Genomic DNA, 15,161 nt, shown 5'->3' with positions numbered 1-15,161 from the left:
TACGGGACAGCATCTGAAATACACAACTGAGTAAAGAGTTCAAGTTTGTCTCTTCCAATTGATTATGTAAAAACAATTATAGGCTATTTATGAAGGCCAAAATGAGCAAAAATGGTGTTAAAAGGAAAAAGTGATATAAAGTCATGATAGCTTTAATGTTTTCTTGTGACTGGGTGTTTAGGCATAAAGTAATAATTAGAAATTCTAACAATATGGATCATAAATTCAATATCTCTGTTACTTTGTAGAGAAGAGAAGATGATCTGTCCCTAACTGAACAGAGCTGCTCACACTTATGTTCTGTTAAACTAAAAAGAGAAAAAGACATGCTGATAGGAAACCAGTACACTTTTTAAAGTTAAAATATATTGACATTTTAATAAAGAAATAATTTACCTGTTGAGAGTTTGTTGACAGCCTGTGTAGTTGTATAGCTGCATGAGCTCCAGAAAACCACTAATGAGGTGGCTTTGACCAGGGCTGGACTGGCCATCGGACATACTGAGGTCTTTCACGGTGGGCCGACGTGCTTTTTGGGCCGATACATTTCATACTCATACATAATTTTTTTTTTTTTAACGGCCCATAAAAAACATCAGTGAGAACATTTTAATAATCTGAAGAACATTTGAACCATCAATGCAAATAAAGAAGCTTTCTTTTCAAGAGTGTATTATCTAATGTATATCCGAGCTTCTATTTCTTCTTACGAGAAAGTAGGGTGACTTGATTTTGAGGTTGTGGTTTGCTATTTCTGTGATGTCATGTGAGTGACAGGTTGCCCCGCCCTCACGCCAGTAAACACATCATCAGAGAAGAGATGTCACTTCAAGAGGAAGGGGATATTGTTTTGATTAAAGATTATGACGACACATTAGTTAAAAAAAATGGTGTGCAAATAAATATAAAAATTCCATAAAAAATAATACTTGTCTATTTTGATTTCATGGTGACTTTAACACATAAGTGTTTGTTTTATTATTTATACCACAAGAGTAATAGGTTTGTCGAAATAAATAAGTAGGCTATTTATGTAAATGTTATACAGTATCTTGGAAAAGAAAATTAAATTTTGTCTTCATTTTAAATGTTGGTGTTTGGACCCCTAAAAATAGCCAGCGATAATATCTGAAAATAATAATGTAATGTGTCATGCAATTATGATCACTGTAAATGTATTCAAAAAGCTATATTCTAAATAATCAACTGCAAAGCGGACTTTTATTTTGGCGACATGTTGGAACCAGGAAGTAGTAGGAAAGAAATCTGACGTTTCATGAGTCGATTTTCACTGTAATAATTCGAAGGTAAATATGTTACATGGCGATTAATAAAACCATAATACTATTTTTACGAAATAACATTAATGCACATGAAAAGAATACTTACATGTTACAATCTTAGCGAATCTCGAAATGACATTTTGGCAGATTAAGATGAGAGCATCGTACTGATAAATAAAGTATCAGCTAAATGAAGTGACATGTTTAACGTTACCAGCTGTGAGCTTCTGCGTTTGGACAGATCAGATGAATCACTGTAAATAAACATAGGGATAAATTGTGTATGTTTTTCAGATGACACGGGCCAAACCAGAGGATGATGAGTACTGGAACAGCTCTAAATTTAAAGCGTTCACATTTGATGATGATGACGATGAGTTTTCAAGAGTAAGTTCATTGTGTTTCTGTTCTCAGTCCAAAGCCCGTTTACCACAGCAGTATGACAGTGGAGAATCACTAGACTTTATGGCCCATTCAGCCTTAAAACCATATTGTACAGTGAAATATTATAAAGACAACATATTATTTCCCAAATTAAATAGTTAGCTATTTTAGCCAAAGCAAAAGACTGAAATGTTACACTTAAAATATTTACTATTTCTATTTAATTACCATGTAAATGACATTAAATTAAGGTGAATAAATGAATTACTTTGAAATGAGTAAAATAAATGGTGACGTTGGTGAGGAAAAACTCCCTAGAAAGATACAGCACTTTTTTCAGCATACTTATGTATGTTGCAAGAAAGGAAGGTCATTTAATAATATTTGACCTATTTTTACAGTTAAAATGTATTTTGTGAAATATTTATATTGACATTTTCCTCTCACATTTTCTGCAAATTTCTCCTAGCACCTCTTTGTGGCTCACAGTTGATTCAGAGATTGTTGTGTTGATATTTTCCAGCTGAAAGAGTCCAAACGGGCTGTGAACAGCATCCTGGTGGGTGATTATGATGACGATGATGAAGATGACGTTGAGAGAGTCAGCTGGACTGGGGAACCTGTGGGAAGTATGCAGTGTTTTCTCTCTTACTGTCTTCAATGTTTGTACTAGTGATGGGAAGTTTGGATCATTTTACTGACTCTGATCTTTAAGTCTCGTTCAGCAAAATGAACAAATCTTTTTTTCCAAGTCATTTGGTTTATTTCAGCAGAATATAATTGAAATGTTACAAGTTAAAACCCAATTTCCCACATTTAGATTAAGAAAAAACTATAATGCAGCCAAGGCCAAATTATGAGAAACAGAAATGATTTGTTTATTGCTTAGCTGGGTCTTCAGGCTGTGCAGTCGTTCGTTCTTTTGTCACGTCAAATCCCTATACCGGAAATAGAAATTATTAGTTCACCTTCCGAATCTTCGGGTTTGAGTCGTTCGTTCACCACTAGTTATGGAAAAAAAAAAACGTCATGACAGAAATTCAGAAATGTATCAGTTTTAAGAAATTTGTGACCATAAACACATCATGTAACTGTAAGAATAAAAACAAAAAAACTACATGCTTGTTTGTAAGGAAGGTTGGGAATTATTAAAGGTATAGCGGAGGATTTTCCCGAATTTTAGAAAAGAACCGCCCTCTCCACTTTTTGAAAAAATGCACATGCGCAACACTCTACCTGCTCCAGAGAGGGAACGCGTATTAGACGTGTGCACGAGAGAACATGCACGAGCCTAGTTCTCCTCGTGCACGCTCTGTTTACAAGTTGCTGTTGGCATGGCTCATACAAGCCTACTTTCCTTTACCTGTCGAGTAGAAACTTCGCGACTGAGGCATCAGTGGGAAGCCCAACCTGTGCTTTCAGCGCACGCCAGCGTGTTAAAAATTCTCCCAAAAACACTCTAACTCAAAAACATTCATGCAAGACAAAATGTCAAATGCCCTTCCGTGTTTTATTTACTTCTTATACTGATCGATTGAGTGAGGACTCAAGACATGATCTGCGATGGAGAAGTAGCTTGTTGCATTTGTTTAATAAATACTATGTGAACACATTGGAATTATCAAAAATGAACACACAAGGTTTTAGAACATTTCAGCGTGATACCTTTTAGCATTTGGTCATAATTACTTAAAACAAATTGAGATGTTTACCGTGTCTGCGCGGTGCGTGACTTGTGCCAGGGCTAGCATCGCTAATCATAGCTTACATTAACTTTTAATAGCAGTGATTTTAAATGGATTTCTCCAAATAGCATGCCAAACTTTACCTGTCGAGTAGAAACTTTGCAACTGGGGCATCAGTGGGAAGCCCAACCTGTGCTTTTAGCGCACGCCAGCGTGTGAAATATTCTCCCAAAAACACTCTGGTCTTGTTTCTTTCTTCAGAGGCCTTTCTCTTCTTGTCATACAATTCGTAGACACTTTTTCTCTTGCGACCCTCAGACATTTTGAAAAAACCCGGTGAGAACGGGCGAGCTTCAATGAATGGCTGAAACCGTAGCTCACCACACACATACACCCGAAAGTGCGTATGCGCAGAAAGCGAAAACTACCAAGGGACGAGAATGTCGCCAGAATGATTGACAACTAGGAGGACCAATAGTCTTGATGATCCACCCGGAAAAAGAAAATCCTCCGCAATACCTTTAACTATTTTCTGTATCCAATGTGGCCATCACGTCATGTGACAAAAGAACGAACGTCTCAGACCCAAAGACTAATTATTAATGTTTCCTGTACAGAACCTATGGGATGTTGCGCGTTGCGGTCAACACAAAATAAACTAAACACATTCTAAAACAACTCTTTGTTCCCGAGTCATATTAAAGATTTGTTCAAAATGAATGAATTTGTTCATTTCATCACTAGTTTGTACCTCATCTGGATGCTCATCAGTTATTGTTTGTGTGAAGGCATCTCTTGGTCGGTCAAGGAAACTGCCTCCAGTATCCGCTCAGGGAGTGAGCAGAGCTTTCCCAAAATAGACACCACTCCTTCACTGTCCAAACAAGGGTCTGGATATTCCCTGAGCTCCCTGTTTAAAGGTAATATTTAGTGCTTGAATGTTTAAGTTCAATCATTATAGACCCACCAATCTGATTCTGTTTATATTCCCTCAGCAAGGAGCAAACCTGGTGCTTTCCAGTCCTTCTCTGAGTGTAAGTTCAAGTCACTGAAGCATTTCGGCTCATTTAGGCCTAAATTCTCTTGTGTTATAATTAAGTGTGTGTTGTTCCCTGTTTTCTAGCTTTTAGCGACACATCTACTAGAACATATGCACCAGAGCTGAGGAAGCCCAGGTCAGATGGAAAGGTAATGCATATGGACATTTTTACATTACCGTTTAAAGGTTTGGCCTTGGTAAGATTATCTTTAATGTTTCTGAAAGACGTCTCTTATACTCACCAAGGCTGCTTTCATTTGATCAAAAATACAGTGATAACAGTAATATTGTGTAATATATATATATATTAATATATTCCTGTGATGACAAAGCTGAATTTTCAGCATCATTACTCCAGTCTTCAGTGTCACATGATCCTTCAGAAATCATTCTAATATCATGATTTACAGCTCAAGAAAAACATTCTTATTATTATCAAGGTTGAAAACATTTTTATGGCATACTTTGATGATAAGAAGGAAGAAACAGCATTTATTTGAAATAGAAGTTAACATTTTATTTTAAAGTGTCCTACATGTACTAATAGGTAACAGTAAATGATGTATAATTACATGCATGTAACCCTAAACCTAATTCTAATTCTAACCCTACAGTAAATGCATGTAGTCAGTTAATTTTCTCAGTACTTAAATGTATAATTACACTGTAACAAGGACACCTTAAAGAAACACGCCGACTTTTTGGGACTTTAGCTTATTCACCGTATCCCCCAGAGTTAGATAAGTCCATACATACCCTTTTCATCTCCATGCGTGCCGTAACTTTGTCTGAAGCACTGCCACTTTGTGAAGTAGCAGTGCTACTTTTCTGTCTGAAGCACTGCTACACTGCTACTGCTACTCAGGCGAAGCACTGCTACTTCTGCGGAGTGATTTACTCCAACTCTGAGCGAACTCTCTGCTCCTCACCACGGGGCTTCTCAAGTGCTGCGAGCAAATCACTCCGCCCAAGTAGCAGTGCTTCGCCTTCTGAGAATATAGTTCCCAGTATGTATACGGTTAGAAGATGGCTGTGTCTCATGTGACCTTGTTATTTGTACACGCTGTCTACAAATCACAACATGTAAATAGGAAAATGTTGGCGTTATTTTGTCACTTATTTGGAGCAGTATGCTAGCTGGAGCTGTTTACCTCCAGTCTTTGTGCTAAGCTAGGCTAGCGGTGGGTGCGACAGGGTTACGGCACGCACGGAGATGAGAAGGGTATATATGGACTTATCTAACTCTGGGGGATACGGTGAATAAGCTATTGTCCAAAAAGTCGGCGTGTTTCTTTAAAATAAAGTGTAATCTAGAAATCTTTTATAACATTAATGTAATTTTTGATCAGTTCAGCGCATCCTTCCTGGATAAAAGTATTAATTTCTTCCAAAAAACTTTTCACCGGTAATGTATGTTTGGAGGGTAAAAATTTCATTTATTTTTCTTTACCAGTTTCTAACATTGACTTGTTATCTAAATGCCCATAGGATTTTGTCAGTGACCTGAGTCCAGAGGAAACCGTGAGGAGAATGCAGAAAGGACGGGTAGGGGGCAGCAGAGAGCTGTGAATTATATATTTTGCCCTAGAAAATCCATGTAAAGGGACAGTTCATAAATTCTATCATCATTTACTCACCCTCAGTTGTTCAAAACCTGTATTTGATGAGTAAATGATGACAGAATTTTCCTTTTTGGTTGAACTTTCGCATAAATAGTTATACCTATAATAGAATACCTAGATAAAGCCATTTGTTTATTTCCATTCTCAATAGCAGTTGATAAGTAGTCGGAGGACCTACATTTCCATTTTACATGAGCCATCCAAAAAAAGAATCACAGACTGGTCAAATATACTGTAATACAGTGGGTCATGAATTTACTGGGAAAAAAACAAGTATTGCGTCAGAATACATGGCTGCTTTTGAATGCCTGTCAATGGAAAAATATACTTTTCGCATCTCATTACAATTATTGTTCCAGGCATTTTCCCTGGAAAAGTTCCGCTCTCTGCAGGACAAACTTCTGCTGCTGGATGAAGCAGTTGCTGTTTATGATGGAAACGTCATCACTGCTGTGAGTCGCACTTCACACACTAACCCTAAACGGAAGCACTGCCGTGATTTTAGAATGACTCATATTAGTAGAAACAGCTTGTTTATACTATGCTTATTCACTGATCCTTTACATTCTCATACTCTACAGGTCTTGATATATTTAAAAAGGTCATTAAGTAAAGGTGAGATGTTTCCTGATCCTGTCTTTGCACACCAGTTCCTTTTTATTTTCAAAATAAATCAAATATTTTCCAGAACGTCATGTTTTTTGTCATTGTTGCAGAAATCCTCTTTCGAGAGTTAATGGCGAGAGACGTGGCTTTGCGTCATTACGTTCACTATTTAAAAGAGATGGGAGAACAAAAGCTTTTGGTGGAGTTACTGAAGTAAGTTCACTGTTTTGATTTCACTTTGATTTCAGTTCCCCTATCAAGTTGTGTCTATGATCATTTAGTGCAGGGATGCTTGGCATCTCTCCATATATTTGCATTGGTAATTTGATTTGAAGGGTTGTTTTGTTGTGTGCATTTTATTTGAATTACTGCCTTCATGACATTTCTCATCTGACTGTATTTTAGGGCTCTTGGCAGGACAGAAGATATGGCGGTAGGTACAGCACTTAAATTCTCATTGAACACCTGTCATTATACTCATAGTTTGTACACATGTCAGTTTACACATGACCAATGCTTTATTTAACCCTCTATGGTACAGTGTCGCCTCCAGGAGGTATGGCTTGCTCCAAAAAAATGCACCTCCCAATTTCTGAGTAGTTTCTTCATCAGAAGGGGAGAGCCCAGTATTAAGTAACGGAAATGCAAATACTTCCTCTTTCATGTGGAAGTACCATATTTTATATATATATATATATATATATAGATAGATAGATAGATAGATACAGCGGGGGAAATAAGTATTGAACACGTCATCATTTTTCTCAAATATATTTCCAACGGTGCTATTGACGTGAAATTTTCACCAGATGAAATTCATTATTCTTTTCACTCCTCTATCAGAAATCTTGCGAGGAGCACTGGTCGAGGCAAATTTATGGTGAAATTATTGTCTTTCCACTTCCATATTATGGCCCCAAAAGTGCTCACTGGACCATTCAGAAGCTTAGAATGGCGCCTATAACCAATGCCATCATTATGTTTTGCAACAATTAGGTTGCGAAGGTCTTGAGACAGCTATTTGCTTTTACCCATCATGAGATGTGTCTTGTGTGACACCTTGGCAATGAGACATTTTTGTAGGCCATCATTTGGGACTGAACCAGCTGTTATTAATTTCCACTGACAGGGGGCTGGATTGCTTTTTAATTACTGTAAGTTTTCAGAAGTTGTCTTGGCTTTCCATGCCTTTTTGCGCCTCCCTTTCTTCGTGTTCAATACTTTTTCCCTGTGTCATTTCACATTATTACACATAACTTAATTTCTGAACTTATTTTTGTTTGTTTCTTTGTATGCATGGCTTACTTGGGTTGTTACCAACATCTGGTGAAAATTTCATGTCAATAGCACCTTTGGAAATATATTTACTGAGAAAAATGATGACGTGTTCAATATTTATTTCCCCCGCTGTAGATATGTGGAAGTACCATATTTTCCCTTGTGTTACATATATATAATTATAATTATATTAAATTATTTAATTAAGTGTTGATTATATTTGTGTTTCGCTTAGAAAAAAACAAGTAGAAAAGGAACTGTAAAATCTTGTACCCTATGTTATTAAGGGTTAATGACAGCTGAAATTAGTTTATGACTTTAAAGAAGTGAAAAGAGGAAGAATTCCGTTTTGTCTCATCACTCTCCTTTGGTTTAATATAAAGTGAAAGGAGAGGAAGTTGGACTTTCTAATGAAATGTTTTGCAGTGACGTTTCTGTTCGATCACACATTCATTAAAAAGTCCTCTTTGTATTTTAAACAGTTGATCCAATACAAGGAACACTTGAATATTAAGGATGAAGGGCGAAGAAGAGACTTCCTCAAAGGTTGCCTCAGGTAGGGATCTTTCAGAGTGATTCAGTCGAGAGTTCAGAATCATCATCCACTCTTCTTTGATGATAAAGTGATCCATGTGATTTTGCTGTTTTTTTTCCCCTCAGCCTTCCTTTTTCTCATGACGACGCCACTCTCGTTCAAGACCACTATACACTCCTCGAGAGGCAAATAATCATAGAGGTGAGGGAACGAGTTCAACCACTCATACACAACTAGTCAAAAGTTAGGACACACCTACCTATTTATTATTACATTGCTTATACACGTTTTAGAATAAAGGGTTAGTTCACCCAAAAATGAAAATTCTGTCAGTAATTACTCACCCTCATGTTGTTCCAACCATGTAAGTCTTTCGTTCATCTTCGGATCACAAATTAAGATATTTTTGATGAAATCTGACAGCTGTCTCACTCCTCCATAGGCTTTCAGAGGGACCGAAACTGGCTGGCCCAGAATAGTTATTAAAAACATCGTTAAAATAGTCCAAGTGACTACAGTGGCTATACATTAAGTTTATCATGCGACGACAATACTTTTTGTGCGGAAAAACAACAAAAATAACGACTTTATCCAACTATTAGTGTTCTTCAATGTGGGCCTCTGACGGGAGCGCCAGGACGCATGCGCGAGAACTGAGATTACGGCGTTCTTCTTCTACTACTTACTTACTTGTTACTGGCTGCTCACTCCTTGGGAGTATTACCGCCATCTACTGTACAAGATGACGTCCCGACATCATCGAGACCTAAATCACAATAAGTGTCGAATTCAATAGCTTACATACAGCGCGCGTCTTCCTCTGCTTATAAACAGACCGTTTTGCGCTTCCGGCAATGTCGGGACGTCATCTATGAACTATGAACTAACACCAATGGAACTATGGAAATGATGTAGCGACCAATAAATAATTTAAACTCATCCATTTAAAACAAATTATACAATTTAGTTAGTTTTTTTAAAGAATTTCAGATCAGAATCAGTCAAATGTGTCCAAACCTTTGACTGCAAATGTAAGTATAAATGACTGACCCAATGTACTGGTTATTTTAATTATGTAATATAATTAGTGCTGTCAAATCGCATTACATAATATGTGTGTGTATATATATATTATTATATGTATTATTATATATGTGTGAGTGTGTGCAAGTCATATATATATATATACACACGTCAATAAAATGACACAGGTTTTCTGCTTTTCTATTTCTGCCTTACCTTACTGTGTTGTTAAAGAAATATTTCCTATTCACCTCCTCACTCTTCCTCTTTCCTGAGGGTGGCGTGATAGGTGACGGGTTGCTCTGTACAGAGGGAAGTGTAAGGGATGGGCTTCTCTCAAATTGGGTTACACGGCAGATGTTTCCTTAGATTGCATAATAGCACCTATGAACAAGTGTTATTCAGTTTGCTTTCTGTTTCACACATCCTGCGTCTGCTACTCACTATGGCTATGCATGAGGACCATGATATTTTCTGCATAACTGCATTGATTTAGTCAGATTTATGGAATAGAAATTGCACTTGTAACATGCATCAAGCCCTAGACATTTTCTAACAATGGGGGAGAAGTTATTGTTATAGGTTTCTTCATATAACCTAAATTGCACAATATTTAGTTGATAAACGGTGCATGTTCATCGTGTTTTATGCTACGTTCATAATGTAACATTTTGCTAAGATAATAAGCTGAGCTTCTAGGTCACAGTGCAGAACTGATCACACTTGCAGTGCGAGTTTCATAATCTCTTAATATGACCACTTAAGTGAATTTATGCTACTGCCACATGAATTTGTGAAGCAGGCCTTGTCAGTTAAGGGTCTATCACAGCATGTTTCATAGAAATTCATTTAATTCTTGTGTTCAATGTGTTTGTCTTTTCAGGCTAGTGACAAGAAGGCAGATGCAGATATCTTTAAAAAGTTCCCTAGAAAAGCATCTATACTTAATATGCCAATCATCACCACACTGTACTACTCCTGCTTTTACCATTACGGAGAGTCAGAGGTACAAGCTCCTGCTTTATATTGTATTATATTATGTAGACAAACTGAATATACAGTATTTCAATATATATAAAATAATGTAATATAATATAGTCTTACAATATACACTACCGATAGTTAGTTTTGAAATGGTTATGAAAGAAGTCTCTTATGTTTCTAATGTTTCTCTAAGGCAAGGGTAAAAATGTAATATTGTAAAACGTTATTGCAATTTAAAATAACTGTTTAATATTGTAATATATTTAAAAATGTAATTATTCCTGTGATGGTAAAGCTGAATTTTCAGCATCATTACTCCAGTCTTCGGTGTCACATGATCCTTCAGAAATCATTATAATATGATGATTTACTGCTCAAGTAATATTTCTTATTATTATCAATTATTTAAAATTATTGAAATTATTTAAAACAGTTGTGCTGCTTAACATTTCTGGAAACCTTGATATAGTTTTTTTAGGATTAATAGAAATTTCGAAAGAACATAATTTATTTGAAGTAGAAATCTTTTGTAACATAATAAATGTATTTTCTGTTACTTTTGATCAATTTATTGTGTCCATGGAGAATAAAAGTATTAATTTCCTTCAGAAAACATTTGAACAGTAGTGTATACATTGTATTCCATTCAGTTTGTCTTATTCATTGACTAATTCAAGCAGGCAGGTTAGCTTTTAAATATGAATTTTCCATGACTATTTGTTTTTAGAAACTTAAGTCAAACAATAATAATAAAATATATATATATATATATATATATATATATGAAGAGTTCAGATGCAAAAGCCTCTAAATGCCATCTGAAATTTTCTTATAGAATGATCATTTTTATCAAGCTCGTATATTTAAATACAATCATTTCACTTAAATGGCAATGAAGATTACCTATTAATTATCATTTAAGTGAAATGACTGAACTTAAATATACAAGCTTGATAAAAATGATCATTGTATAAGAAAATTTCAAATGGCATTTAGAGGCTTTTGCATCTGAACTCTTCATATATATATATATATATATATATATATATATATATCCCCCGGTTTCACAGACAAGGCTTTGAGCTAGTATTGTTAACTTAATATATCTTCAAATATGTGAGTGTCATTGTTTTGTCTCATGATGCACATCAGTTATGTTTTTTAAGCTACTTAAATGTCCTAATTGAACTAAGGCCTAATCTTGGCTTATTCTAAACCATGTCTGTGGAAACCAGGCCTAAAAATCTGAAACCTAACAAGCCTCAATTTGTGATGTGATTTTTCCTAGAAAAGTGCTTTATTTTTGAAATACTGTACATGATACCTTGTTTGATATTTAAACATTTTAGTGTTGTTTAAATCCAGGTACTTTTGGGGCCCACTGTATTTAAAAAACAAAATGTCTTCTTCTACAGGGAACTTTCAGCAGCCCATCAAACATAAGAAAAACCTTTCGGGTAAGATAAACAGTCATGTGTTTAGATTCTTCTTCAGTCATGCCGAGTATAGTTTTTTAGTGTAGTTTTTATATTTGTCTACAAACACCTAAACCTTAAGATAAATGTTTCCACAGTCATTAGAAATACAAAAAATGTGTCTAAACTTTTGACTGGTAATCTATAAATAAGCATATGTGTAAGTTTTGAGTTTCCTTCTCCCTTTTATTAACCTGTTCTGTCATGTTTGCCGTGGCAGATTTCAGAAAAGCAGTACATTCTCACAGCTCTTGGCGCAAGAGCGAAGTTGAAATCATGGTTTGATGTGGATAGTCTGTTCAACACCAAGAACTGGCTGGGGTACACCAAGAAAAGGTCTCCCATTGGCTTTCACAGGGTGGTGGACATCCTGCAGAAGAACAGCGCCCCTGTACAGGTACATCAGTTTCCATGTTGTAATAAAACTGCTCAGTTGCCTCTCTGCCAGCATGCACTTCAACGCAGCTTCCCATGATCTGCAGGTGCTGCAGGAGTATGTGAATCTCATCGACGACCCAGAGCTCAAGCTCAGTGTGGCTCTGAAATATAAATGCCATGACATCATCATCAATGTGAGTCGATTCTCGAGTCGGTATGGCTGTTTTTGGCTTTCTCAGTGTAACTCACTGCGTTTGCTGTGTCCATTCAGACATACAGAGACCTGAAGGACCGACAGCAGCTTACTGTTTATGGAGAGAAGCTGGAACGAGGCTCGGTCGAGTACAGGAAGATTCAGGAACTCCTCAATAGCGGGGTAAGAGGAAGTGAGCAGCCATTGCTGAATCATTTTCTGATTCACGGTTTCAAAACAGATGAGGAGTAACATTTTACAGTAATTTGTCAGTGTCCACCACAGGTCACTTCACATGTTTCAGTGCAGTGTTGTGCTCCTATGAACTAAAATGTCTGATTTTTGTTCCTTTTTGTTCCTCAAGCAAATCCGATGGAAAAACTGACACATGGACCACACAAGGCAGAGACAATATTGCACATATGAACCACTATGATGCTGCTTAATATGGAGCCTTTTTGAGGATAAACCTGGACAAACAGGACTGAAATCCTCACATATATCGAACATTTCAAAGAACCAGTGAAGTGAGTCATTCTGGAGTGATTCTTTTGCAAATGCATCTGTTCAGTACGATTAAACTGCCAAGTGTCCTTCTGCCAACTCTACAGGTGAACATTTATAAAGAAGTAAGGGAGGTTGCTAACGTGAACAGCATTTTCTTAAAGCCCTCACACCTATTTGTTTGCCTGTGTATGGATTTCTGAACATTCCTCATTATTCACTGCTTTTTATATTAAAGAGAACATGATACTGACACAAATGTTTTCTGGTAAATACCGGACTGAGGATGTGAATCTTGGTAAGATGAAAGCTGGTAATGAGGTTTTTGACTGTTGCGACAGGAAAGATCTGTCACAGTTTCTTGTTTTTGTTCACAGTCAATTTATGACAGTAAGAGTGAGGAAGTTCCCCGCTGTTTCATTTTGGGGACTTGTAACCATACAGTGGTTGTGTCATATAACCTTTTTAAAGGGATAGTTCACCCAAAAATGAAAATTCTGTCATCATTTACTCACCCTCAAGTTGTTCCAATCCTGTATGAGTTTCTTTGTTCTGCTGAACACAAAGGAAGATATTTGGAAGAATGTTTGTAATCAAACAGATCTCGGTCCCCATTGACTTCCATAGTAGGAAAAAATATATACTATGGTAGTCAATGGGGACCGAGATCTGTTTGGTTACAAACATTCTTCCAAATATCTTCCTTTGTGTTCAGCAGAACAAAGAAACTCATACAGGTTTGGAACAACCTGAGGGTGAGTAAACGATGATAGAATTTTCATTTTTGGGTGAACTATCCCTTTAATAAGATTTCCATAAGTCTCAGTTCTTTCAACTCTGGAAGATATATGAAGTTGTGGTCAGAATGAATGGCATCCCTTGTAAATATGATCAAAAATGGCGGTAAAAAATAAATCTGCATTGTTTATCCTTTTGATCTGTCATTCAAAAAAATCGCAAAAATCGAACCTTTCATTGAAGTAAAAGAATTGAAAGTGAGGGGAAAATCACATTATGAAATAAATGTTTTTCTCCAAAACAAGTTGGCCACAATTATTGGCACCTCTAGAATTTTTTATGAGTAAAATATATAAGTATATTCCCATTAATATTTACCTTTTTTTTTTAGCACACCAGGTTGACTAGGAACATAAAATTGTCTAGCTATGACTTCTTGTTTCACATGAGTTAAAATATGAGGAAACACAAAGGCCAAATTCCCTTAATCATCCATAACAATGAGTAAAACCAAAGAATATAGTTCTGATGTGCATCAAAAGATTGTTGAGCATCACAAAATAGAAAGTGGCTGTAAGAAAATAGATAAAGAATTGAAAATCCTCATTTTGACCATCAGGGCAATAATTAAGAAGTTCCAATCAACTAAAGATGTTACGAATCAGCCAGGAAGAGGACGTGTGTCTATATTGTCTTAATGCACGGCGAGGAGGAGAGTTTGAGTGGCCAAAGACTCTCCAAGGATCACAGATGGAGAATTGCAGAGATTACTTGAGTCTTGGGGTCAGAAGCCATAAAAAAAAAAAAATCAAACAACCCCTACATCCCCACATGCTGTTTGGGAGGGTTTCAAGAAAAATCCTCCTCACTCATCCAAAAACAAACTCCAGCATATTCAGTTGTCAGACATGACTGGAACTTCAAACGGCGTAGGGTTATGTGGTCAGATGGAACTAAAAAAAAAATGCTTTTTGGCAGCAAACATGCTAGATGGGTTTGGTGCGCACAAGGATAAAAAGTACCCCATGTATACAATTTAATATACCGTTGGATCTTTAATGTTGTGGGCATATTTTTCTGTTGGAGGTCCTGGACATCTTGTTCAGATATATGGCATCGTGGATTCTATCAAATATCAACAGATGAAAAAACAAAACCTGACGGCTTCTGCTAGAAATCTTATAATGGGCCGTGGTGGGATCTTCCATCAGGACAATGATCCAAAACAAACATCAAAATCATCATAAAAATGTGTTACGGAGCACAAAATGAAGCTTCTGCCATGACCGCCCCAGTTCCCTGACCTGATGAGTGCTGAACTGAAGAGGAGAAGCACCAACATGGATCTGGGAATGTGAAGGGTCCGGAGAGATTCTGTATGGAGGAATGGTCTCTGATCTCTTGTCAGGTGTTCTCCAAACTCATCGGGCATTA

At 36.6% G+C, this 15,161-nt stretch overlaps 1 protein-coding gene across 2 annotated transcripts; it reads left to right on the top strand.

Annotated features, from left to right (window-relative positions):
• The first annotated feature begins 1,231 nt into the window (after positions 1-1,231).
• vipas39 (VPS33B interacting protein, apical-basolateral polarity regulator, spe-39 homolog) lies at positions 1,232-13,916 on the top strand. 2 transcript variants are annotated; one of them, XR_014629973.1, is made up of 20 exons: positions 1,232-1,307; positions 1,578-1,670; positions 2,191-2,296; positions 4,141-4,272; positions 4,348-4,386; positions 4,476-4,540; positions 5,880-5,936; positions 6,373-6,465; positions 6,595-6,628; positions 6,730-6,832; positions 7,025-7,052; positions 8,380-8,453; positions 8,558-8,633; positions 10,339-10,461; positions 11,855-11,896; positions 12,135-12,311; positions 12,397-12,486; positions 12,564-12,668; positions 12,850-13,543; positions 13,642-13,916. XR_014629973.1 is itself a non-coding variant. In XM_084432522.1 (19 exons), exons 2-19 carry the CDS (start codon positions 1,578-1,580, stop codon positions 12,868-12,870), a joined length of 1,458 nt encoding a protein of 485 aa, XP_084288648.1. In that variant the 5' UTR covers positions 1,234-1,307; the 3' UTR covers positions 12,871-13,916. The 2 variants fall into 2 exon arrangements, 1 of the variants encoding a protein (XP_084288648.1); XM_084432522.1 differs by having other exon boundaries at positions 1,234-1,307; positions 12,850-13,916.
• The last annotated feature ends 1,245 nt before the right edge of the window (positions 13,917-15,161 follow it).

Source organism: Rutilus rutilus (genome assembly GCF_951802725.1).
Source record: "Rutilus rutilus genome assembly, chromosome: 15".
In the NCBI taxonomy this organism is placed as follows: Eukaryota; Metazoa; Chordata; class Actinopteri; order Cypriniformes; family Leuciscidae; genus Rutilus; species Rutilus rutilus.
This window is presented reverse-complemented; position numbering and strand designations above follow the sequence as displayed.

What these genes read in the sequence shown, in the direction of transcription:
- vipas39 (XM_084432522.1), top strand. Translation starts at nt 1,578, where the DNA reads ATGACACGGGCCAAACCAGAGGATGATGAGTACTGGAACAGCTCTAAA. An exon ending in CTTTTGGTGGAGTTACTGAA is followed by an intron (nt 6,833 to 7,024) that starts GTAAGTTCACTG and finishes ACTGTATTTTAG; the next exon opens with GGCTCTTGGCAGGACAGAAG. An exon ending in AGAACAGCGCCCCTGTACAG is followed by an intron (nt 12,312 to 12,396) that starts GTACATCAGTTT and finishes CATGATCTGCAG; the next exon opens with GTGCTGCAGGAGTATGTGAA.